Source organism: Oncorhynchus tshawytscha, linkage group LG18, assembly GCF_018296145.1.
Source record: "Oncorhynchus tshawytscha isolate Ot180627B linkage group LG18, Otsh_v2.0, whole genome shotgun sequence".
Lineage (NCBI taxonomy): Eukaryota > Metazoa > Chordata > Actinopteri > Salmoniformes > Salmonidae > Oncorhynchus > Oncorhynchus tshawytscha.
Window position 1 is genome coordinate 35,346,947 of NC_056446.1, and position 27,038 is coordinate 35,373,984.

The 27,038-nt window shown below is 44.6% G+C and overlaps 2 protein-coding genes across 2 annotated transcripts; both read right to left on the minus strand.

The window, feature by feature from the left end:
• Positions 1 to 5,249: 5,249 nt before the first annotated feature.
• Positions 5,250 to 26,302, minus strand: LOC112217936 (calmodulin-1). The gene is made up of 6 exons (XM_042300985.1): positions 25,929 to 26,302; positions 20,720 to 20,750; positions 19,085 to 19,228; positions 15,217 to 15,323; positions 14,733 to 14,868; positions 5,250 to 6,238 (listed from the first exon to the last, which is right to left on the minus strand). The coding sequence occupies exons 1-6, from the start codon at positions 25,929 to 25,931 to the stop codon at positions 6,210 to 6,212; spliced, it is 450 nt and encodes a 149-aa protein (XP_042156919.1). The 5' UTR covers positions 25,932 to 26,302; the 3' UTR covers positions 5,250 to 6,209.
• On the minus strand, positions 11,538 to 13,273 carry LOC121839992 (adventurous-gliding motility protein Z-like). The gene is made up of 3 exons (XM_042300986.1): positions 12,432 to 13,273; positions 12,172 to 12,360; positions 11,538 to 12,122 (listed from the first exon to the last, which is right to left on the minus strand). Exons 1-3 carry the CDS (start codon positions 12,466 to 12,468, stop codon positions 11,935 to 11,937), a joined length of 414 nt encoding a protein of 137 aa, XP_042156920.1. The 5' UTR covers positions 12,469 to 13,273; the 3' UTR covers positions 11,538 to 11,934.
• Positions 26,303 to 27,038: the final 736 nt, after the last annotated feature.

The following is a 27,038-nucleotide window of genomic DNA, read 5'->3' on the forward strand; positions in this document are numbered from 1 at the left end:
TACACAGTGGCAGAATACCTGACCACTGTGACTGACCTAAACCTAAGGAAAGATTTGACTATGTACAGACTCAGTGAGCATAGCCCTGCTATTGAGAGGCCGCCATAGGCAGACTTGGCTCTCAAGAGAAGACAGGCTATGTGCACACTGTCCACAAACTGAGGTGGAAACTGAGCTGCACTTCCTAACCTCCTGTCCAATGTATGACCATATTAGAGACGCATTTTTTCCTCAGATTGCACAGACCCCCAAAGAATTGAAAACAAATCCAATTTTGATAAACTCCCATATCTACTGGGTGAAATACCACACTGTGCCATCACAGCAGCAAGATTTGTGACCTGTTGCCACGAGAAAAGGACAACCAGTGAAGAACAAACACCATTGTAAATACAACCCATATTTATGTTTATTTATTTTATCTTGTGTCCTTTAGCCATTTGTACATTGTTAGAACACTGTATATATATATAATATGACATTTGTAATGTCTTTACTGTTAGAGAGGGAGACACAGAGAGAGAGAGACAGAGGAGAGAAAGTGAAACTTCTGTATGTGTAATGTTTACTGTTAATTTTTGTTGTTTTTCACTTTATATATTCACTTTGTATGTTGTCTACCTCACTTGCTTTGGCAATGTTAACACATGTTTCCCATGCCAATAAAGCCCTTGAATTGAATTGAATTGAATTGAGAGAGAGACAGAGGGAGAGACATAGAGAGAGAGACAGAGGGAGAGAAAGAGAGAGAGAGAGAGAGAGAGAGAGAGAGAGAGAGAGAGAGAGAGAGAGAGAGAGACAGAGAGAGAGAAAGAGAGAGACAGAGGGAGAGAAAGAGAGAGACAGAGAGAGAGAGACAGAGGGAGAGAAAGAGAGAGACAGAGACAGAGGGAGAGAAAGAGAGAGACAGAGAGAGAGAGAGAGACAGAGAGAGAGGGAGACACAGAGAGAGAGAATGATAAATACTGTATATAGATTTAGAGTTGGATAAACTTGGATTTCAAAAGGACATACAGAATGCCAATATGTTCTATAAGTTGATTTGGGATGACTAGGGAATAGAGATGTTATAGGTTTATATAGGTTGACTAGGGAATAGAGATGTTATAGGTTTTTATAGGTTGACTAGGGAATAGAGATTTTATAGGTTGATTTGGGGTGACCAGGGAATAGAGATGTTATAGGTTTATATAGGTTGATTTGGGATGACTAGGGAATAGAGATGTTATAAGTTTATATAGGTTGACCAGGGAATAGAGATGTTATAAGTTTATATAGGTTGACCAGGGAATAGAGATGTTATAAGTTTATATAGGTTGACTAGGGAATAGAGATGTTATAAGTTGATTTGGGATGACTAGGGATCAGAGTTGTTGCACTGTAAGGTGTTAGATTACTGGAGAACCCTGTGGGACTCAGCTCTGTGAGACTACCCCAATACTGCACAGTAATCATTATAGGGCCGTTGTTTTTCCATTCTTCCTGGTACTGACCAGTCACCGCAGTCAGGAAAACTCCTGACAGGACCCTATATGAAGAAAAGTGGGTCCAATTGATTCTAGAGCCCAGAAAAAGAGAAGTGACCCCCCCCCACACACACACACGCACACACACAGACACGTAACTCACAGGCCTGTCTCATCAGTGTGTCTAGTTCTTTCTAGCAGTAGCAGCTGTGATACGTGATATCTCCCCTTCTCCGTCTCTTTCTGGTCAGTGCTTCTCCTCTTACTGCCAGCGCCACACCACTGTGTTGCTTCATTTACACCTGAAAAATTGATGTTCTTAATTTAACCCCTGGGGAGCTCAGGATGTCACAGCAGAGAAGAGGTGTGTGTGTGTGTGTGTGTGTGTGTGTGTGTGTGTGTGTGTGTGTGTGTGTGTGTGTGCGTGCGTGTGTGTGTGTGTGTGTGTGTGTGTGTGTGCGCGTGCGTGTTTTATGTGTAGATGGACTGTGAAATATTTTAAATAGGCTATTTTCTTACGTCTATTTACTTTGAAGCATGTTTAGCTATTAAATGAGCCATGGATAAATGGCTTGTTGTGTAGCAGGAAGAAGTGGTGCAGCACGTAGCCTAGAGCAGGGTTTCCTAAAGTCGGTCCTGGGGCCCCTCTGGGTGGAAAAAAACTGCTGTTCCTCAAAAAACATTCTGTCCTTGAACAAGGAAGTTAACCCCCCAAAAACATTCTGTCCTTGAACAAGGAAGTTAACCCCCCAAAAACATTCTGTCCTTGTTAACCCCCCAAAAACATTCTGTCCTTGAACAAGGAAGTTAACCCCCCAAAAACATTCTGTCCTTGAACAAGGAAAACCCCCAAAAACATTCTGTCCTTGAACAAGGAAGTTAACCCCCAAAAACATTCTGTCCTTGAACAAGGAAGTTAACCCCCAAAAAAAACATTAACCCCCAAAAACATTCTGTCCTTGAACAAGGAAGTTAACCCCCAAAAACATTCTGTCCTTGAACAAGGAAGTTAACCCCCAAAAACATTCTGTCCTTGAACAAGGAAGTTAACCCCCAAAAACATTCTGTCCTTGAACAAGGAAGTTAACCCCCCAAAAACATTCTGTCCTTGAACAAGGAAGTTAACCCCCCAAAAACATTCTGTCCTTGAACAAGGAAGTTAACCCCCCAAAAACATTCTGTCCTTGAACAAGAAAGTTAACCCCCAAAAACATTCTGTCCTTGAACAAGAAAGTTAACCCCCAAAAACATTCCACTCTTGAACAAGGAAATCAACTCCCAAAAACAACTGCTCCCCAGCACTGATGACGTTGACATCGGGCAGCCCCCCACACCAATGATTCAGAGGGGTTGGGCTAAATGCGGGAGACACATTTCCATTGAATGCATTCAGTTGAACTGACTAGGTGTCCCATTACCCCTAAACCAGTCATGTCAGAAAAGGAGAGACATGACCTGCAATATAATGATGATTTAGGCCTATAAACACAATAGTCTACATGCTGCCATGCGATCTCCTTACCAACAGCAAACACATCTGTTTTATCTTCATGCCTACTTTATGTTTTTATTAGCCAACCATTATACATCATTCATGTGCATCAAACAACTCAAATTTCCCTCAAAATAACAATATTTGCTTGCAATACAATTGATCAACCACTAGAAGTCGTGCATACGCATGGTCTGAGATTTGCGTGGATATGCACATTTTCCAGTCAAATACCAACCAACCAAATACCAACCAAAACTGGAGCACGCCAGGTTTAGATTGTTTTGTGCACACACGCCTTTGATGAATGAGGCCCTTGGTCATAGCCGCTGGAAGTAGGAGTACTGCACCACCACCTGATAAATCACAATTAAAAAATAATAAATGTAAAAATATATATATATTTTCCCACTAAAGTTATTACTCCCCACTCCCTGCCCTGCCACACTGTCCGGTTGTCTGTAGTCGGGTATTGTTCATTGTCACGTCCACTGGTTTTGTTCATGGTATAATCAGTACCTCCATCTGTCCACAATCAGTACTGGAATTTAGAGCAGTCTAACAGCTCTTTGTGAGTGTGAGTGACAGGTCTCACCACTAGCATCAAGCTAACCAGGAGAGCCTCATAGACTGCACCACACAACCATGAAATGGAGCAAACTGGTCCCTATGGGGTGGTGTCAAGCCTGCTCCGGCTCCCCCTCTCTGGTGCTCGAGGGCGCCAGGCTGCCCTTCATTACGCACACCTGTCATCATCATTACGCAGATCCACGCTCATTGGACTCACCCTGGACTCCTTCACATTGTTGATTGCCCCCTCTATATCTGTCTGTTCCTCAGTTTTGTTGCCTGCCTCAGCATTATTATTGTTATGTTGTTTTGTTCCCTTCATCCAGACGCTTTTCTTGTTTTGTTTGATGTCTGTCTTCCATTAAATGTTCACTCCCTGTACCTGCTTCTCGTTTCCAGAGTCGGTCCTTACAGGTGGGTTGTCATGGAGCCTTTAGTTAACTGGTCCCTAAGGGGTGAAGGTGGGTTGTCATGGAGCCTTTAGTTAACTGGTCCCTAAGGGGTAAAGGTGGATGTATTTCTCTGCTGGTGCTCCAGTAGTGTCAGCTGTGCCAGTGAGTTATTATGTCTTGTGGGTCCTCTACATGGTTCTTAGAACACATTTTTGTCACAGATGGCGGTGTATATTTCCAGATGTCTACAATGCTAGGAGATGTGTTTAATATATCACACAAACCACAAACATGATGTAACAATCCTATGGGCCTCATCTACGCAGAACAGGTGTGGATCTGGAATCCACATAAAATGAATGTGCACATTCTATAGCCTATTGACATAGGACCTGTATGCTAAATAATGATGCATGCTAGCCCTTTCATGGACAGAAGCAGAGCCACTCCACTGTATGGAGAAACATGTGCTCAAACTCCTATCGGTACTCATGGAAAACTTTAAAACACAAGGTCAGAATGGAGCTGGGATAGCCTGTGGGGGGTGGACAGACAGCCGCACTGTAATCATGACCCAAATATGGTTAAACAATGTGGTTGTCTTCTTTGACTTGTAGGTAATATTGTAGCATGGCAAACCAACCCTTTGTCCCCATTACTGTGGGGTTTGAAACATTAACAGGGTAGCCTGGGTTTGAAACATTAAATAGGTTAGCCTGGGTTTGAAACATTAACAGGTTAGCCTGGGTTTGAAACATTAACAGGGTAGCCTGGGTTTGAAACATTAACAGGTTAGCCTGGGTTTGAAACATTAACAGGTTAGCCTGGGTTTGAAACATTAACAGGTTAGCCTGGGTTTGCTTTACGAGGACAAGGTTGCTCACAGCACAGAAGCTTCTCCCTCCAGTTGAGGTTTATTTAACCTCCCACTTGCCTTTTTCAAAACCCCAACAACATGCGGCTGTTGCCTAGCAACTCCCTCAGATCTAGAGCGAGAGAACTGATGAAGCACAGCCGAAGATGTGTATGTATATCTAGGGCTCAGTAAGAAAGAAAACAGCGGTGTTCTTTCCCGAGAGGCTCAAATGTTGCTGTGAGTGGTAATGCTAAATGTAACACTGTCACATGACACTTTAGCCTACGAAGGATAAACAGTGATCTTGAACAATTGAATTTGCTAGGACTATTATTGAAATATGCCTAATTGACCTTTATCAGGTATAATCCAATATCAGTTGATATTTCAGAATAGATTTTTTTTTAAACTGTCACATGTGGTCAAACACGACATCTTATCATGCCCCTAAAATAACCACTCGAGAAACCCAGTCAAGTCCATGGTCTTTTTATTTGGAAATAAAAATAAAAATGAAGACTAGCATTTACAACTTGGAATGAATGTAAAGTGAACTCCGATGAACAGTGGATAAGAGTCGTGCTGAAACTCCTACCTACAGAATGCATACCGCAGATAAACACAACAACCTCGCCACACTCCTGTCGGAGTCGAGAAAACAGAAGGGAAAAAAAGGCCAGTGAATCTCCCTTAGAGCCAGAAAGATGAAAAAACAAAGACTCCTTCTATCCCTCCTATTCAGAACAGGTACACACATACCTAACATGGACCTCCAAATAACAGAACAACAAAAACAAACATGCCAAACATTTTGAAAATGTAATATATTTTTTAAAATATATATTTTAATCTAGCATACAAGTAAGTTTCATTCAGCTTGAATAAGAACCATATTTCCTTTCATATACCATATCACTAGGATTCCTCTCCAAATACAAAAAAACTGTACCAGACCAACGATGCCCCTGTGGAATCAGCACGCTCTGATTGGCTGCAGGGAGTGCTCCAGTCACAAGCTGCATGCATAAAGATCAGAGAACCGAGAAGAGAGAGAGAAAGAGAGACGGCCAGCCCAAACATTACCACTAGCAGATAGATGGAACCTGGAAGGGGTTCCAAGGTTCCATGGGATCTAAATGCCTTGCTTCGGTTTGAAGGTAGTTATTACAGGGTTTGTATTTGCATCTTTTAAAGTACTGATGCTGAACTCATATTTTGGGGGACAGGGTCACTAACCATATCATGCAGACACTTTTTGTATACGTTTTATATATTTTTTTCTCTCTGTGTGGAAAGAGATTTTATTTCAACATTTGTTTATTTTCTATAGAGAAACAGTATGAATAAATGAAAACAGTTTTTTCCCCAAGAGGTAAGTAAAACAGATATTTTTTTTTCCTCTCTAAGAGGGAACAGGGCAAGTCAGGCGAGGTTCACTTTGCAGTCATCATCTGTACAAACTCTGTAAGAGAGAGAGAGAAAGAGATCAATCAGGATAAACCAAATTACAACACAGTCAAAACAAAACTATATTGCTTATTGGGAAAGTCAAAGCAAAATGCAGTGATATCTGGAACTAAATCGACAGTACACTGTGGCTAAATATTTGACCTTAGAAAAACCTTGACAAAGTACAGGCTCAGTGAGCACAGCCTTGCCATTGAGAAGGGTAGACACAGGAAAACCTGGCTCCCTGTAGAGGAAAGGCTGTGCAACCACTGTACAACAGCAGAACCTGAGACGGAGCTGCATTTCATGACAAAATTTCAAAAATATAAAACAATTAGAGAGTGTCAGAGAAAAGACAAAGATTAGGAACGTACTGTAGCTCATTGGGCCCCATTAGCCCAGGACTAGGCGGGGCAGTCACCTGCTAAATTGTTTTATTCCTTTTTAATTATTTTTTTTACATCAAGCAGTGTAGGAACAGAACGCACATCATTCTAATTAATGTCCCGTTTCCAAACAGCTTCCATGTTCACCTCATTAAGTTTATTTAATTAAAAAGTCACTGCACTGTGAATACAACACAACGACGTCCAACCAAAATAAAGAAGTCTTTCAAGCGCTTATAGAGTACATACTGTACGGTGTTTAATGGCACATTGAGGGAGGGAGGAAGTAGGGAAGATGTATGGACTGTTTATTGTGTCAACAGCTCCTTCTAGAATATTAGTGAACAGTGTAATGCTCTGTGGGAATAAGAGTGAGAGAGAGAGAGAGAGAGAGAGAGGGAGGGAGAGAGAGGGAGAGAGAGGGAGAGAGAGAGGGAGAGAGAGAGAGAGAGAGGAAGAGAGAGGGAGAGAGGAGAGGGAGGGAGAGAGGGAGGGAGAGGGAGAGAGAGAGGAAGAGAGAGGGGAAGAGAGAGGGAGGAGAGAGAGAGGGAGGGAGAGAGGGAGGGAGAGAGGGAGGGAGAGAGAGGAAGAGAGAGGAAGAGAGAGGGAGAGAGAGGGAGAGAGGAGAGAGAGGAGAGAGAGGGAGAGGGAGAGAGAGGAGGGAGGAGAGGAGAGGAAGAGAGAGAGAGAGAGAGGGAGGGAGGGAGGGAGAGAGAGGGAGAGAGAGAGAGGGAGGAGATAGAAAATGACAGAAAGAGAGAGAGAGAGAGAGAGCACAAGAAAAAGAGTAAAAGGCTGCCTTCTAGCATGGTGACGATGATTCATTCAAATGGCCTCATGGTATCTCCATCTGGGAACGGTTCTATCTAATAGGGGGTGAGAAGGGGGTGCTGTGGGACTATTAAAGATACTCTTTGAAGAGGTGGGGTTTCATGTGCTTTCGGAAGATGGGCAGGGACTCTGCTGTGGAGACAGAGGAGAGCTTGGACAGGGCTGAGCGGGAGAAGACCAAAAGGTGGCTCGGGTTGGGGTGTAGGATTTGAGCAGAGTCTGAAGTTAGGGAGAGGCAGTTCTTCTTGCTGCTCCGTAGGCAAGTACCTTGTTCTTTTAATGGATGCGAGCTTCAACTGGAAGCCAGTTGAGTGTGCGGAGGAGTGGGATGACATGGGAATATTTGGGAAGGTTGAACACCAGGCAGGCTGCGGCATTCTGGATGAGTTGCAGTGGTTTGATGGCACAAGCGGGGAGCCCAACCATTAGCGAGTTGCAGTATTCCAGATGGGAGATGACAAGAGCCTGGATTAGGACCTGTGCCACTTCCTGTGTGAGGTAGGGTCGTACTCTAAGGATATTGTAGAGCATGAACTTGCAGGCACTGCTTTGATGATTGCAGAAATCGACAGGGTGTTGTCCAGGGTCACACCAAGGTTCTTTACACTCGGAGGGGGACACCGTGGAGTTGTCAACCATGACGGAGAGGTCTTAGAGCGGGGCAGGCCTTCCCCGAGAGGAAGATCAACTCCATCATATCGAGGTTGAGCTTGAGGTGGTGGGCCGACATCCAAGCAGAGATATCTGCCAAGCACGCAGAGATGCGTGTTGCCACCTGAGTGCTAGAAGGGGGAAGGAGAAAAGGAGTTGAGTGTCATCCGCATACCAATGATAGGAGATCATGTGAGGATATGACGGAGCCGAGTGACTTAGTAAATAGAGAGAAGAGGAGAGGGCCTAGAACCGAGCCCTGGGGGACACCAATAGTGGGTAGGATGCAATCCAGGAGCGTGCAGAGCCTGAGAATCCCAGCTCAGAGAGTAGAGAGGAGGATTTGATGGTTCACGGCGTCAAAGGTCTATGAGGTTGAGTGGAGTGGAGAGAGACTACGTGACACAGAGGAGAGCAGTCTCAGTTGAGTGACCCGTCTTGAAGCCTGACTGGTTAAGGTAAGAAGATCGTTCTGAGAGAGATATAGAGAGTTGGTCAGAGACAGCACGGTCAAGTATTTTGGAAAGAAAAGAAGGGATACCAGTCAGTAGTTTGACGTCAGAGGGGTCGAATGTTGGTTTCTCGAGTAGGGGAGCGACTCAGGCCATTTTTTAAGTTGAGGCAGCCAGTGGTAAAATATGAGTTTACATGCCTGCTCCGGGGCTAGCACTGACCGTTACATGAAGCTGGTTCTAGATTAAAATGGACTGAAACAGAGAAGGGTTACCTGGACTTATAATAAAGAAACAGATGTTTTGTAAACCATTGCAAAGCGATTTGAAACGTTCTGTTGTGAGCCCTAATGAACACTACACATAGCTAGTCTGGCTCAACTACTGTCCTTCATAGTTGACCTGTCTGTCTCCCATCTAATAACCACTGCTACATGTGGCTTGGTTAGGTGTAGACAAGAGGGAAATATAGTATTCTTTCTAACAAAGATATCTACAGTGCCTTCAGAAAGTATTCATCACCCTTGGGCTTATTCTACATTTTGAATGTTAACATTGAGATATCATTATTTTTGCTTACCTTATAATGTCAAAGTGGAATTATGTTTTTCAATTATTATGTAAAGCTGAAATGTCTTGAGTCAATAAGTATTCAACCCCTTTGTTATGGCAAGTCTAAATAAGTTTAGGAGTAAAAATGTGCTTCAAAAGTCACATGTTGCATGGACTCACTCCATGTGCAATAATAAATGTTTAACATGATTTTTGAATGACTCTCTCATCGTTGTACCCCACATACAGATAATTGTAAGGTCCCTCAGTCGAGCAGTGCATTTCAAACACAGTGCATTTCAAACACAGATTCCACCACAAACACCAGGGAGGTTTTCCAATGACTCTCAAAGAAGGGCACCTACTGGTAGATGGGTAAATATCATAAGCAGACATTGAATATCCTTTTGAGCATTGTGAAGTTATTAATTACACTTTGGATGGTGTGTCAATACACCGTCACTACAAATACACAGGCGTCCTTCCTAACTTATTTGCCGGAGAGGAAGGAAACAGCTCCGGGATTTCACCATGAGGCCAATGGTGACTTTAAAACTGTTAAATGGCTGTGATAGGATAACACTGAGGATCGAACAACATTGTAGTCACAACACTAACCTAATTGACAGAGTGAAAAGGAAGCCTGCACAGGAAAAAAATATTCTAAAACATGAATCCTGTTTGCAACAAGGCACTATAGTAAGTGCAAAAAAATGTTGCAAAGCAAATAACTTTTTGTCCTGAATACAAAGTGTTGTGTTTGGGGCAAATCCAACACAACACATTACAGAGGACAGGACAGGCCCTGTCGTTACCTCATATCCCAGCGATAATGCCTTGCATTACACCTGGAAAGAAAACACTTTCATTTGCTCAACTTGCTAAACTTACCCCAAGGAACCATTTTTGCCCACACAGCTACAGTGCCTTGCGAAAGTATTCGGCCCCATTGAACTTTGCGACCTTTTGCCACATTTCAGGTTTCAAACATAAAGATATAAAACTGTATTTTTTTTGTGAAGAATCAACAACAAGTGGGACACAATCATGAAGTGGAACGACATTTATTGGATATTTCAAACTTTTTTAACAAATCAAAAACTGAAAAATTGGGCGTGCAAAATTATTCAGCCCCTTTACTTTCAGTGCAGCAAACTCTCTCCAGAAGTTCAGTGAGGATCTCGGAATGATCCAATGTTGACCTAAATGACTAATGATGATAAATACAATCCACCTGTGTGTAATCAAGTCTCCGTATAAATGCACCTGCACTGTGATAGTCTCAGAGGTCCGTTAAAAGCGCAGAGAGCATCATGAAGAACAAGGAACACACCAGGCAGGTCCGAGATACTGTTGTGAAGAAGTTTAAAGCCGGATTTGGATACAAAAAGATTTCCCAAGCTTTAAACATCCCAAGGAGCACTGTGCAAGCGATAATATTGAAATGGAAGGAGTATCAGACCACTGCAAATCTACCAAGACCTGGCCGTCCCTCTAAACTTTCAGGTCATACAAGGAGAAGACTGATCAGAGATGCAGCCAAGAGGCCCATGATCACTCTGGATGAACTGCAGAGATCTACAGCTGAGGTGGGAGACTCTGTCCATAGGACAACAATCAGTCGTATATTGCACAAATCTGGCCTTTATGGAAGAGTGGCAAGAAGAAAGCCATTTCTTAAAGATATCCATAAAAAGTGTTGTTTAAAGTTTGCCACAAGCCACCTGGGAGACACACCAAACATGTGGAAGAAGGTGCTCTGGTCAGATGAAACCAAAATTGAACTTTTTGGCAACAATGCAAAACGTTATGTTTGGCGTAAAAGCAACACAGCTCATAACCCTGAACACACCATCCCCACTGTCAAACATGGTGGTGGCAGCATCATGGTTTGGGCCTGCTTTTCTTCAGCAGGGACAGGGATGATGGTTAAAATTGATGGGAAGATGGATGGAGCCAAATACAGGACCATTCTGGAAGAAAACCTGATGGAGTCTGCAAAAGACCTGAGACTGGGACGGAGATTTGTCTTCCAACAAGACAATGATCCAAAACATAAAGCAAAATCTACAATGGAATGGTTCAAAAATAAACATATCCAGGTGTTAGAATGGCCAAGTCAAAGTACAGACCTGAATCCAATCGAGAATCTGTGGAAAGAACTGAAAACTGCTGTTCACAAATGCTCTCCATCCAACCTCACTGAGCTCGGGCTGTTTTGCAAGGAGGAATGGGAAAAAATGTCAGTCTCTCGATGTGCAAACTGATAGAGACATACCCCAAGCGACTTACAGCTATAATCGCAGCAAAAGGTGGCGCTACAAAGTATTATCTTAAGGGGGCTGAATAATTTTGCACGCCCAATTTTTCAGTTTTTGATTTGTTAAAAAAGTTTGAAATATCCAATAAATGTCATTCCACTTCATGATTGTGTCCCAATTGTTGTTGATTCTTCACAAAAAAATACAGTTTTATATCTATATGTTTGAAGCCTGAAATGTGGCAAAAGGTCGCAAAGTTCAAGGGGGCCGAATACTTTCGCAAGGCACTGTATAAGGATACACGTTCATGCTAGGTTCAGGACCTCATATCGAAGCATATAGAGACCCCAACTGATGTATAGAACAATCTTTAAATGATCTACTTTGGTTTAGATACAAGCATCATGAAACCTCTAAGACCAATTCATTTGACTTGGTGAAAATGTGTTTTTTTAGACCTAACTTGCTCACCACTTTTTCAATGTGGTTTCGGTAACACTTCACTATTACACCTTATGACACGGCCATTACACCTTATGACACGGCCATTACACCTTATGACACGGCCATTACACCTTATGACACGGCCATAGCACCTTCTGACACGGCCATAGCACCTTCTGACACGGCCATAGCACCTTCTGACACGGCCATAGCACCTTCTGACACGGCCATAGCACCTTCTGACACGGCCATAGCACCTTCTGACACGGCCATAGCACCTTCTGACACGGCCATAGCACCTTCTGACACGGCCATAGCACCTTCACGGCCATAGCACCTTCTGACACGGCCATAGCACGGCCATAGCACCTTCTGACACGGCCATAGCACCTTCTGACACGGCCATAGCACCTTCTGACACGGCCATAGCACCTTCTGACACGGCCATAGCACCTTCTGACACGGCCATAACACCTTCTGACACGGCCATTACACCTTCTGACACGGCCATAGCACCTTCTGACACGGCCATAGCACCTTCTGACACGGCCATAACACCTTCTGACACGGCCATAACACCTTCTAGCCATTACACCTTCTGACACGGCCATAGCACCTAGCCATAACACCTTCTGACACGGCCATAGCACCTTCTGACACGGCCATAGCACCTTATGACACCTGATAACAGCTGACATAACCTGTTATATTATGGTCATAACACTGTCATGAAATAGTTAGACTTGTTGTGACATGTATTGCGTTATTTTATGGCTGGTTTTGACACCTACATGAGTGTCAAAACCCACAAAACAAGGTAAAACATTCCATTACACCATCATAAACATACTGTTGACAAGTAGGCTATGTTATATAACAGTTCCTGAAAATGTACAATATTGAATTATCATTGCAATTGATGTCAGACATGCACCTACACCATTGCTCTGTTGCTGATGACTGGGATGAATGTAGGAGCAGATTTCAGGATCAGGAAAAGACACCCTCTTTTTGACTGATGATTGATAGGCCTATCACATACATGCCCTTCTATCTGGCTTAAATAATTATGATGGTCATAATGTGTATTTTCTTAGTCTAAGTAAAGTGACACAGGATGGCCAAAGTGTCTTTTCTACAAGTTATTTAAAATATGAAGAAAAAAACAGACACAAAGGATTTATGAAACAAACTTTCAAAACGAAAGGAAACTTCTTTGCAGGGAAAAAAACTCATTTGAAAAAAATGTGTGTTTTGAAAACTGTTATGTAAGTGTCATAACCGGCCATTACATAATGCAGTATAGGTCACAACCGGTGTAAATAAGGGTCATGACAGTGACCATATAATGACATGTTATCAGCAGTTATGACATACACTACATGACCAAAAGTATGTGGACACCTGCTCGTCAAACATCTCATTCCAAAATCATGGGCATTATTATGGAGTCGGTCCCCACTTTCCTGCTATAACAGCCTCCACTCTTCTGGGAAGGCTTTCCACTAGATGCTGGAACATTGTTGTGGGGACTTGCTTCCATTCAGCCACAAGAACATAAGTGAGGTCGGGCGATCGGGCCGGCTCGCAGTCAGGGCTCTGTGCAGGCCAGTCAAGTTCTTCCACACTGATCTCGACAAACCATTTCTATATGGTTTGTGCATGAAGGGATTGTCATGCTGAAATAGGAAATGGCCTTCCCCAAACTGTTGCCACAATGTTGGAATGTCATTGTATGCTGTAGGGTTAAGATTTCCCTTCACTGGAACTAAGGGGCCTAGCCCGAACCATGTAAAACAGCCCCAGATCCTTATTCGCCATCCACCAAACATTACAGCTATCACTATGCATTAAGGCAGATAGCGTTCTCCTGGCATCCGCCAAACCCAGATTTGTCCGTCGGACTGCCAGATGGTGAAGCGTGATTCATCACTCCAGAGACCGCGTTTCCAAGTCTCCACAGTCCAATGGCGGCGAGGTTTACACCACTCCAGCCCACGCTTGGCATTGGACATGGTGATCTTAGGCTTGTGTGTGGCTGCTCGGCCATGGAAACCCATTTCATGAAGCTCCTGACAAACAGTTCTTGCTGACGTTGCTTCCAGAGGCCGTTTGGAATTCGGTAGTGAGTGTTGCAACTGAGGACAGACGATTTTTACGCTACAACACTTGGCGGTCCTGTTCTGTGAGCTTGTGTGGCCTACCACTTTGCGGCTGAGCCGTTGTTGCTCCTACACGTTTCCACTTCACAATAACAGCACTTACAGTTGACAGGGGCAGCTCTAGCAGGGCAGAAATTTGACGAACTGACCTGTTGGATTTTATACACCTGTCAGCAACAGGTGTGGCTAAACTAGCCGAATACACTAATTTGAAGGTGTCCACATACACTATATATACAAAAGTATTATAACATGGTTATGACACTGGGTGTCAATTAAAGTGTTACCGTGGTTTCTTCCTTCTCAGACTCCATTTATATGATGACCTGTACCTAAATATTAGGTCAAATTATTAACTTTGTGTATGGTTTCCTAGAAACAAGGGTGGCTCAACTTACCCCACTCTCCCCTTCTGCCCTCTTACATTCATGGGAGACAAACGGACAGGTCTCCCATCTAATAACCACTGCTACGTGTGGCTGGTTAACCATACAGGGTTTGTCCTCTTACCTTCATAGTTGACCTGTCCGTTTGTCTCCCATCTAATAACCACTGCTACGTGTGGCTGGTTAACCATACAGGGTTTGTCCTCTTACCTTCATAGTTGACCTGTCCGTTTGTCTCCCATCTAATAACCACTGCTACGTGTGGCTGGTTAACCATACAGGGTTTGTCCTCTTACCTTCATAGTTGACCTGTCCGTTTGTCTCCCATCTAATAACCACTGCTACGTGTGGCTGGTTAACCATACAGGGTTTGTCCTCTTACCTTCATAGTTGACCTGTCCGTCTCCATCAATGTCTGCTTCTCTGATCATCTCGTCTACCTCCTCGTCTGTTAACTTCTCCCCCAGGTTTGTCATGACGTGGCGGAGCTCTGCAGCACTGATGTAGCCGTTTCCGTCCTGGAGACACAGGAGAGAAGGAATCCCATTGGGTGAGAATAGATGGAAAGGCATTCCCATTGGGTGAGCAATCAGGATATAACCGAGGGGCAAATCCCCAATGGGTAATGATGAGTGGAGAATTAAATCCCATTGGACGGTTAATGATATATATATAGCGTCACCACAACAGGAAGAGTTTGACGATGTGTTTATTAAAGGTAGGTACATCTTATGAAAGTTGACTGTTTACTAGTTTAGAACGAAGCAAAATTGAGTATGATGATAATAGTATCTACTCTCCAAGGATGGGGGGGTTGCCAAAAATGTACATGGTAAAATTAGCACTGAATACATGTAGTACCTTACCTTGTCGAATACCCTAAAGGCTTCACGGATCTCCTCCTCACTGTCCGTGTCCTTCATTTTTCTGGCCATCATGGTCAGGAACTCTGGAAAGTCAATGGTGCCGTTGCCTGGATTGGAGGAGATAGAACTACCACATTCAGTTAAGGTGCAGAGTGCAATGCAAATCCAAAATGGTGCTATATATTCATTGGCTTGGCTATGTCATAGCTGATTTGTAATTTACACACACACAGGCTCAGAGAGGCCCCAGCTCAGAGAGGCCCCAGCTCAAAGAGGCCCCAGCTCAGAGAGGCCCCAGCTCAGAGAGGCCCCAGCTCATGAGCTCCATCAGCGGCAGGTTTTCGTTTAGAATGGAAAATGAATGTGTTTATGCAACAAATGTGAGAAGCATCAAATCGATTTGTTCTCTAATCAAACCGAATCGTTTCAAACAAAACGTATCGTTTCTGTATAGTATCGGAGCCCATGTATCTAGATAATGACCTGTTAACTAACACTCAGAGACATAGACAGGGACACAGACAGGGAAACACACTCAACTAGGTGAGTTGTGTTTAGACATTAGGTAGCAAGGCAGGAAAAGCACCCCTGGAAGAGGAGGTGTGGAGTGATGGAGAGCTGGCTGACTGACTCTTGGCTTTGACTCTGCCTGTGGTGTACGAGAGGGGGTGATGGAGAGCTGGCTGACTGACTCTTGGCTATGACTCTGCCTGTGGCATACGAGAGGGGGAGATGGAGAGCTGGCTGACTAACTCTTGGCTATGACTCTGCCTGTGGCATACGAGAGGGGGAGATGGGGTGATGGAGAGCTGGCTGACTAACTCTTGGCTATGACTCTGCCTGTGGCATACGAGAGGGGGAGATGGAGAGCTGGCTGACTGACTCTTGGCTATGACTGCCTGTGGCGTACGAGAGGGGGAGATGGAGAGCTGGCTGACTGACTCTTGGCTATGACTCTGCCTGTGGTGTACCAGAGGGTAAATGGAGTGGGTGGGAGAAAGATGGAGAGAGGGAGAGAAGAGGAGAGACGGAACTAGTGGGAGATGGTGTGATTATATAGCCTATGTAAGGAGGCACTGCTATCGCAAATTATAGGAAGCAGACTCATTCTATTGTCTGTGACGACATTCATTCCACAGAATAGCTTTTCATAGGCAAGGCAGAAAGGCCTCTAGGAAAACAGCTGAAACCAATGAAGTCCAACTATTTTTCACATGGGAGGGATAGTGAATGGGAGGGGATTTTAACAGTGGGAGGGGATAACAGTGAATGGGAGGGGGGAATGGGGGGGATAACAGTGAATGGGAGGGGATAACAGTGAATGGGAGGGGGGAATGGGGGGATAACAGTGAATGGGAGGGGATAACAGTGAATGGGAGGGGATAACAGTGAATGGGAGGGGATAACAGTGAATGGGAGGGGATAACAGTGAATGATAAGAAAAAAAATGACAGGGCAACATAAACACTACTTCAGAGCCTCTCTCCTCTCAGAGGTGATATCACAGCTCTCTGGGGTAAAGCCTCTCCTCTCAGAGGTGATATCACAGCTCTCTGGGGTAAAGCCTCTCCTCTCAGAGGTGATATCACAGCTCTCTGGGGTAAAGCCTCTCCTCTCAGAGGTGATATCACAGCTCTCTGGGGTAAAGCCTCTCCTCTCAGAGGTGATATCACAGCTCTCTGGGGTAAAGCCTCTCCTCTCAGAGGTGATATCACAGCTCTCTGGGGTAAAGCCTCTCCTCTCAGAGGTGATATCACAGCTCTCTGGGGTAAAGCCTCTCCTCTCAGAGGTGATATCACAGCTCTCTGGGGTAAAGCCTCTCCTCTCAGAGGTGATATCACAGCTCTCTGGGGTAAAGCCTCTCTCCTCTCAGAGGTGATATCACAGCTCTCTGGGGTAAAGCCTCTCCTCTCAGAGGTGATATCACAGCTCTCTGGGGTAAAGCCTCTCCTCTCAGAGGTGATATCACAGCTCTCTGGGGTAAAGCCTCTCCTCTCAGAGGTGATATCACAGCTCTCTGGGGTAAAGCCTCTCCTCTCAGAGGTGATATCACAGCTCTCTGGGGTAAAGCCTCTCCTCTCAGAGGTGATATCACAGCTCTCTGGGGTAAAGCCTCTCCTCTCAGAGGTGATATCACAGCTCTCTGGGGTAAAGCCTCTCTCCTCTCAGAGGTGATATCACAGCTCTCTGGTGTAAAGCCTCTCCTCTCAGAGGTGATATCACAGCTCTCTGGGGTAAAGCCTCTCCTCTCAGAGGTGATATCACAGCTCTCTGGGGTAAAGCCTCTCCTCTCAGAGGTGATATCACAGCTCTCTGGGGTAAAGCCGCTCTCCTCTCAAAGACCAACAGCACAGCTCTCTGGGGTAAAGCTAACCTCATTCTCTACTTCCTTTGTCATGCACTCTGCTTGTTTAGTAAAGAATCTATAGCCCTGCTGTTGACATCACTGAGGCAACTGAATGTACAAAGAGGAGAGAGGAGAGGGATAATCGGTGGCCCTGCTGTTGAGAACAGAGAGAGAAGGGAGAACTTTGGATATATACAGCGAGCCAAGCCACGGTGAGATCGATCAATATGGCAGTCCGATCGATAAGGCCCCATTTACCAAAACCCTAGAAGCTAACAGGACATCGCCTCAGTTTAGTAGGTCTGAGCAGCCACCTAGATGACTGACAGGACATCACCTCAGTTTAGTAGGTCTGAGCAGCCATCTAGAAGACTGGCAGGACATCACCTCAGTTTAGTAGGTCTGACCAGCCACCTAGAAGACTGACAGGACATCACCTCAGTTTAGTAGGTCTGACCAGCCACCTAGATGACTGACAGGACATCACCTCAGTTTAGTAGGTCTGAGCAGCCATCTAGAAGACTGACAGGACATCACCTCAGTTTAGTAGGTCTGACCAGCCACCTAGATGACTGACAGGACATCACCTCAGTTTAGTAGGTCTGACCAGCCACCTAGAAGACTGACAGGACATCACCTCAGTTTAGTAGGTCTGACCAGCCACCTAGAAGACTGACAGGACATCACCTCAGTTTAGTAGGTCTGACCAGCCACCTAGAAGACTGACAGGACATCACCTCAGTTTAGTAGGTCTGACCAGCCACCTAGAAGACTGGCAGGACATCACCTCAGTTTAGTAGGTCTGACCAGCCACCTAGATGACTGACAGGACATCACCTCAGTTTGGTAGGTCTGACCAGCCCCCTAGATGACTGACAGGACATCACCTCAGTTTGGTAGGTCTGACCAGCCCCCTAGATGACTGACAGGACATCACCTCAGTTTGGTAGGTCTGACCAGCCACCTAGAAGCTGTCAGGTTCCATTTCCAACATCATTAAGAGTCAAAGACGCTGCCGACTGACATCCACCACGATCACCCTCATTCTCAATCACTCAAAGTGCGTCCCAAATGGCATCCCCCTATAGGACCTGGTCAAAAGTAGTGCACTAGAAAAGGAATAGGGTGCCATTCATGAGTCTCTGTTGACTCAGCCAGAACTATCTAGGCAGGAGGGAGTTGGGTTGATAAGTTTATGGGGTGGGACAGGCTTCTTGAAGAGCTGTCACTCACCACGGTGACAGGCCTGACTCTTGTTGGTAAAGCTGACACTGTGACAGCGAGCTGGTACACTCCAGAAGCCCGTAAGGCAGGTAACAGTTAGGTTGTCATAATGTACTTCAGCATCCAGAGGAGATGCATTTAGATCCAGCAACTGAATGTATCTTCTTCTGATGACACAAAACAAGTGTCCATGACTACCCCAGCTTCCTCTGGCCACTTTCCACCAATCGGGTTTGTCTATAAGCTTCCTGTTTCCTGCCTTTTTGACATATCGAGTGTGTTTACTTCTCCACTCACCGTCAGCGTCGACCTCATTGATCATGTCCTGCAGCTCCGCCTCTGTGGGGTTCTGTCCCAGCGACCTCATCACGGTGCCCAGCTCTTTGGTCGTGATGGTGCCGTCACCATCCTTGTCGAATAAGGAGAACGCCTCTTTGAACTCTGTGAGAAGGGAGGGAGGAGAATGAACGTGTTTCTTGGGCTGTCGCTCAAGCTCTGGTTGTGGGATGGGTATCACTTTACATTAAGCTATATTTTAAAAAGGGAGTATGTAGAAAACAAGAGGCATAAATATCATACCCCCCCCCAAAAAATGCTAACCTCCCCAGCTATGGTAATGGTGCGAGGTTAGCACGTCTTGAGTGAATGATATTTGTGTGTCTGTAACTTTCTCACGCATCATTATTCAATATTGATTCAGGATTATCTGTAACCATGGCAGCATCCACATTAATGTAGAAGTGGTTTGAAACATATTCTATTGCTATTTACAATAAAAGTGACTCCAAAATGACAATACATTAATTACCATTAATTTCTATTGGCCACAAGATTATGTGAAACACAACCAAAACAAACAGCAAATGCGCCCAACCAGTTTGTAGAGTCACACGCTTGATGTAGTTATTGAGTGATGTGAATATGGGACCAAATTGTAAACTTTTCTACCCCTAAGTGAATTTGTCCCAATACTTTTGGTCCCCTAGAATGGGGGGAGGGGCGACTATGTAGAGAAAGTGCTGTAGTTTCTAAATGGTTCCCCCGATATGTATGAAAATACCCAAAATTAAAGCTGACAGTTTGCACTTTAACCTCATAGTCATTGTATTATTTCAAATCCAAAGTGCTGGAGTACAGAGACAAAACAACAACACATGGGTCACTGTCCCAATACTTTTGGAGCTCACTGTGTATGTATATATATATATATATGTGTGTGGACGTGTATATGTGTGTGTGTACGTGTATGCGGACGTGTATATGGGTGTGTGTGGACGTGTATGTGTGTGTGTGTGTGTGTGTGTGTGTGTGTGTGTGGACGTGTATGTGTGTGTGGACGTGCATATGTGTGTGGACGTGTATATGTGTGTGTGGACGTGTATATGTGTGTGAGTGTGTGGACGTGTATATGTGTGTGTGTGTGTGTGTGTCTGACGTGTATATGTGTGTGTGTGGACGTGTATGTGTGTCTGTACGTGTATGTGTGTGTGTGTGGACGTGTGTGTCTGTGTGTGGACGTGTATATGTGTGTGTGTGGACATGTGTGTGTACGTGTGTGTGTGTGGACGTGTATATGTGTCTGTGTGTGGACGTGTATATGTGTATGTGTGTGGACATGTATGTGTGTGTGTGTGTGAGTGGACGTGTATGTGTGTGTGTGTGTGTGTGTGTCTGTGTGTGGACGTGTATATGTGTATGTGTGTGGACATGTGTGTGTGAGTGTGTGTGTGGACGTGTATATGTGTGTGTGTGTGTGTGAGTGTGTGGACGTGTATATGTGTGTGTGTGTATATGTGTGTGTGTGGACGTGTATATCTGTGTGTGTGTGTATATGTGTGTGTGTGTTTTCCCTGTATGTCTGTGTTTGTGCTGTTCATTAAATGAGTCAGCCGTGTTAAAAGCATGCTGGAGTGATTACTCAGTGGTTCCTACCTGCAATCTGTTCCTCTGTTAGCTGATCGGCCTGAGGAAAAAAAGAGAGGGAACCAACATCACTCAATACCAAACTACTTAACCATGTTCTCCTGGCTGTCACCTGCCCCACAGTGAGGACACTGTTCAAGGCTCAGACCAGGGACCTCTACAGACCAGTGACTTGGATGGGGAACCAGAATATCCCCCACCTTGGCCCAGACAGAGGCAACCTTGGCCCAGACAGAGGCAACCTTGTTCCAGAGGCTAGACTAGCCTGGGATGTGTTCAGTCAGTGGACACAAAAACATGTTTTTGAAACAGAAAGAGTGTTCTTATTGACCAAGCTCAGGTAGTACGTAGCATTTTCTCCCTTCTGAACATTACCCAGATAGAACCGACTCTGTTTAAAATGTGTTTTGTCCTATTTCATGATTTCTAAATGATTTCTGGCCCTGGCCTGCTGTAACATGAAAAAACAATGGCTGTAGGGGTGTATTCAGTTGGCTTGGTCTGCCTGACTACCTCCCTGTATGTTCTCTGTTAGTGCCATTTAACAGCTGAGTCAGAGGTGTGTGTGTGTGTGAGTGACTTGGCAGCACTTCTTTTTAGTAGTGACCCACAGATGAATGACGTCTTTAGAGTTTAGACACACAGGGCCACAGCTTTCAAACAAACATTCACACAGTGGCGGCAGCAGCGTAGGTATAAGGAAAGCACCTAAAGCCTGTTGGTGTGTGGGGTGTGTGAGTGAATGGTTAATGCCACAGGTGCCCCCATGCTTATGATTACGGCAAACAAACCACTGACGTAACAGAGTGCCTGGTGCTGGCAGTGGGAAAAGCAGAACACACACACACTCAGTGACATTCCCCTGTATGCCAATAGTTTCCATCACCAGGTCTCCTGTGAAATTAGTCACACAGAATAGCAACCAGTTCTGTCACAAAGTAGAAGAAATATCCTACAGCATGTGTCTTTATAGATAGATCTGTGTGTATTCAATATCTGGGGTTTGAGAACACTAAACATAGACCTGCCTCAGCCCACAACATGAATGGTCACGTGACACCATGACACAACCACCACTCCTTGTAGCGTAGGCATACTGTGTGTGTGGGGTGAGGTTTCCCTTCCTTGTGATAAGGTCTGTTGGTTCTGATAAATCACACAGAGCAATAGAGAAGGGGATTCATCTGAAGTCCTAGACCTCAACTTACATTATTTTGTTTTGGAGATGCTCTTTAACTTTGGCTGATAGCAAAATAGTCTCTACATGGCTCTGATGCTGCATCACTGGCCCAGGTCCATATATTAGCTGACGTGATTCAATAAAATGGAGGACAATAGCCTTTGCTTTCCTTTCCTCATTCTTCTGGTCTCCCTCGTTCTCTCCATCTGTGAGGTTTGTGAAATGTTGTGTCTCTCTCTCTCTCTAACTGTTCTTCCCTCTGAAAGGCTGGGCATTGGGTGGGTTCAGTGGCAGAGATCCTGTGGCTGTTTCTCAGACAGTTAGGCCTCACCGTGCTGCTGCACAGCCAGGCCTACACCCGCCCATGCCTTCCCTTGCCTTTCCATGACTGGGCCTCACAGTGCTGCTACGCGACCAGGCCTTCTCCAGCCCTTCCCTTTCCTTTCCCTTGGCATGGCTAGGTCTGTCTGGAACCATGCCCACACTCCTACTACAGGCCTTTCCTCTCTGGGGCTCCCTCCCTCCCTCGCTCTTCTGGCCAGTCTAGCAGGAAGGCAACAGGGGCTGGGTGGATGTGCAATCTGTTGGTAGGCAGCAAAGTACTGGTGAATTTACACAACACAGAACAACCCCAACGACCACAGACACACACACTCCCTCTGATTCACCGTGGCCTATGGACATGAGGGTGTTGTGTCAACCTCAGTATGGGACTAGAGACAGGACTCAACAGGCTGACACACAGCACCCACCCCCCCTTAGTATTCTGGTGTCTGTCTTTAGGTTACAATACAGGCTTGGGTTTACAGCAGTAGCCTACAGGAGAAACTAGCTAGCTCAGTCTGGTATGCAGTGCACCATTCTTCTCAAACATCATTGACAGGGCAGGTATTATTCTGGTGTTTCTGCTCTCTAGGCTACAGTTTTACAGCAGTAGGCTACAGTTTTACAGCCGTAGGCTACAGTTTTACAGCCGTAGGCTACAGGAGTGTAGGTAGTGACAGCGGAGGCACCGTACAATATATGGACTATGCAAACCAACAGGCCTCTTTCAAAGGACCTGCTTCCCCTATAGCTTATCAATATGACTCATAACAAAGGAAACCCTTAGTCCCCGGGGAAACACTACACACCCAAACACGCACTTTTGTACCGGGAGGCTTTTCAGCTCATAATGTGCTAATACGGGTCTTTTGTTTTAGTCCAGCTGGTCACCAACTAGCAACACCAGCAGCTAACTAACTGCTGTCTGCAGGATAGGACCAGGCCATGTTGACCTGAGTGGTGGTTTGAGTTCAGTCTACAACTGGGTCGTGTTCATTTGGGCACACAAGGGAAAACTTTTTGCAACGGAAAAATGAAAAATAACATTATTATTGGAGTCCCCTCCCTGTAGTCCCTCCCTGTTTCAGTCAGGTGCCTAAGGAACGAACACAATCCTGATAGCAGTTTACAGACGGACCCGTCCATGCCTGGATGGGACCATTTGCCAAGCAAATAAATGATTCAATGCACTGGATCACATGTCCTCTAAGTTACTCCACATGCACCAGCAAACAAGGTAGGAACAGGAATAGGATAGGCCCGTTTACACTCAGACTACTTACACGACACAGGAATAGGATAGGCCCGTTTACACTCAGACCACTTACACGACACAGGAATAGGATAGGCCCGTTTACACTCAGACCACTTACACGACACAGGAATAGGATAGGCCTGTTTACACTCAGACCACTTACACGACACAGGAATAGGATAGGCCCGTTTACACTCAGACCACTTACACGACACAGGAATAGGATAGGCCCGTTTACACTCAGACCACTTACACGACACAGGAATAGGATAGGCCTGTTTACACTCAGACTACTTACACGACACAGGAATAGGATAGGCCCACGACACAGGAATAGGATAGGCCCGTTTACACTCAGACTACTTACACGACACAGGAATAGGATAGGCCCGTTTACACTCAGACTACTTACACGACACAGGAATAGGATAGGCTCGTTTACACTCAGACTACTTACACGACACAGGAATAGGATAGGCCCGTTTACACTCAGACTACTTACACGACACAGGAATAGGATAGGCTCGTTTACACTCAGACTACTTACACGACACAGGAATAGGATAGGCCCGTTTACACGACACAGGAATAGGATAGGCCTGTTTACACTCAGACTACTTACACGACACAGGAATAGGATAGGCCCGTTTACACTCAGACACAGGAATAGGATAGGCTCGTTTACACTCAGACTACTTACACGACACAGGAATAGGATAGGCCCGTTTACACGACACAGGAATAGGATAGGCCTGTTTACACGACACAGGAATAGGATAGGCCCGTTTACACTCAGACTACTTACATGACACATCCATCTCAATTGAGACACACTGTTTGCACTTCAATAGCTGTATTGTGTTGAAGTGTAAGGTAGGCCTACACAGAGGTTCACGCACAGATTCAACTTTTCAAAAGCTCCATTTATATACTCCAATTATTACCGTGGTATGCAACATGAAACCTACGGCATGCCGTTCAATACCATATATGGGATATTTGTTCACACAGAGAAAAATGTAGTTTATATGTCTTGACTTCCCCAGAGCTGTGAACGATCCATAGGGCAGAGAATCAATATACTGACTGGGAGAGGCCTTTTCCCTGCTTCATCACACCCCTGCTGCATCACTTCTACATCAGGACTGACATTTGGCTGAGAGATGCTTTTATATGGAATTTAATGAGCTTGATTCCAACATTGTGGACTGTTTGACAGTTATACAGTGAAGTTTGAAATGCATTGCTGATTTAATCTGATAATAATTCCCATTAAACAATTTTGTAACTGCAAACGGATTTGATAAGGAAGACATCAAACAAATACTGTATTCTGCATTTAAATGAATTTATTCATTCCAAACAGACCCAAGACTGAACAGCTGTTGATGTTCTTGCCTAGGTTACTGTACAGTGGGCTGCCTATGTGACTGCCAAAGAGCTTTGGCGACTCGATGAAACGAGAAGCATCATAGCATTTGCATTGAGAATTTGCAAAAGACAACCAAATCAGTCGGCATTACATTGACATAAACGGAGCGTGAAGAAGCATCCGAAACATTCTAACTACTGTACTGCAGAACGCCAGTGGGCCAAACTATATACAATGTTGCAATTTGTCTGATCCCCCCATCCCCCCATTTGATGTAGATGTTGGGATTTATGTTACGGATCAGAGGCGAAAGATAGATTGTTGCAATTATCATTATCATCATCGTCTCTAGGCAGCAAGACACGATGATGCAACATCGACAAAAGCAGCTAATAGACCTATCGAACTACTGAATTGATTAATTTGCCTCAAAATTAGATTCATCTTAATCAATATCATACAGGAGTTGATATATGTAACTCGATCGCCAGTTAATAAAACGGGTTATCAATCATAGACACATGACATCTATCAGCAGCATCCCCCATATTCGTAGCGCGCTACTCCATTCCAGCCTACACACACAGACTCTGAAATGTAATAACTTTTAGCTACATATCTATGCTTTAATCATCTAGTATAACTTGCTAGTTATCCCGATGCTATTAGTCTAATCGGATAATTCGTTCAATCTACACTGTGCAGCAACATGGGACATGTTAGCTACATGCAATGAAGTATCTATCATTGGCTACATGCCCCGATATTGCCATCGAGCCAGCTAATATGCCGTAAGAATTGCGCAGTTATCGCGGAATCCCCGCTCCACGGAAAACGTCCCTCCAAATCTAATCAACTCACCATCGAGGCTAAATTAAATATCCCATGCAACGACATAATAGCTGCAAAATAGCACGCCTTTTGATGTTCCTAATTTTTAAATCCAGGTAAAATAAAATTATGTAAATCTATGAGTGGCAAAATTGAGGATTTCCTCAAATCTTTACCAATAGCCCCATTCATTTCCCGTTATATCGTGGCATTGAATGCATTGACAAATGATCTAAAAAGGAATCAAAATACATACCATGTTTGATGGATCTAGGCTGATTATCTATGAAGCAGACTAGGAGTGTGCTCGTTCTTTAGATGGAGTTTCCACTAGCGGGATAGAGGTGTATACTCGCGGTGGTTAGAATGGGGACTATGTATCCTTCCGCGACCCTAGCCCAGCATGTAGTAGTGGCTAGAATGGATACAGCTTTTGTTCAAATGTACTTTTCGTAGTAGGTTTAGAATTTACGCAGCAGGTTAGGAGAATTAATGTACCAGGTTAGGATGATCAGGTTAAAGTTAGGAAAAGCTACATCTATGGTTAGCTAAAATAAAATATACATTTGAAGTCTATTTGACAAAAGCTGTAGGCCATCTAGACAATACCCCAGCCTGTTCACTCACTTCCTTATTTCTCCAACTGCAGATACTATGTTTAAGTCCCTCCCGCTACAAGGCGGAGACGTGTCAATCACAGGACCGCCCTGCGTCTTCTGTAGTTAGCAGGCCTGTTGTGCACATTGTAGACTGCACATCCCCTCATTTCAATTCTGATTTGCGCCATAGCGCACCAACTCTCCATACACTACGGCAAGAACAGCCAAGAACATTATAAGAGTCACCAAGGTCATTTGAGACAGTCCTTGGTGTGTTATTATTTTATTAGGGATTTAACCCAACCCCTCTGAATCAGAGCTGCCTAATCGAGATCAACGTCATCGGCGCCCGTGGAACAGTGGGTTAACTGCCTTTTTCAGAACGACAGATTTGTACATTGTCAGCTCGGGGATTCGATCCTGCAAACTTTCGATCACTGGCCCACTGCTCCTACCTGCCACACCTATTATAGGTCTTGCTAACTCTAAACTACATGTCTCATTCAAGTCATTTTACAAACCTTGCCTTAAATACAACACATTAGGCCTGTAACCTGTGCAACATAATGCCTCCTCGTGAATAAGGACAGGGGAACCTCCATATTCCCTGTATTTTGACATAATTAATCACACTACATCAACAACAAGTGAGCCGGTGAATAATTGAGAAATACATTTCGCATTAGTTACATTATGACTATCAATGATACTTCGAAAGGCCATAAAATCAAACTAAACTTTTCGGTCTCTTCTCTAGTACAAAACTT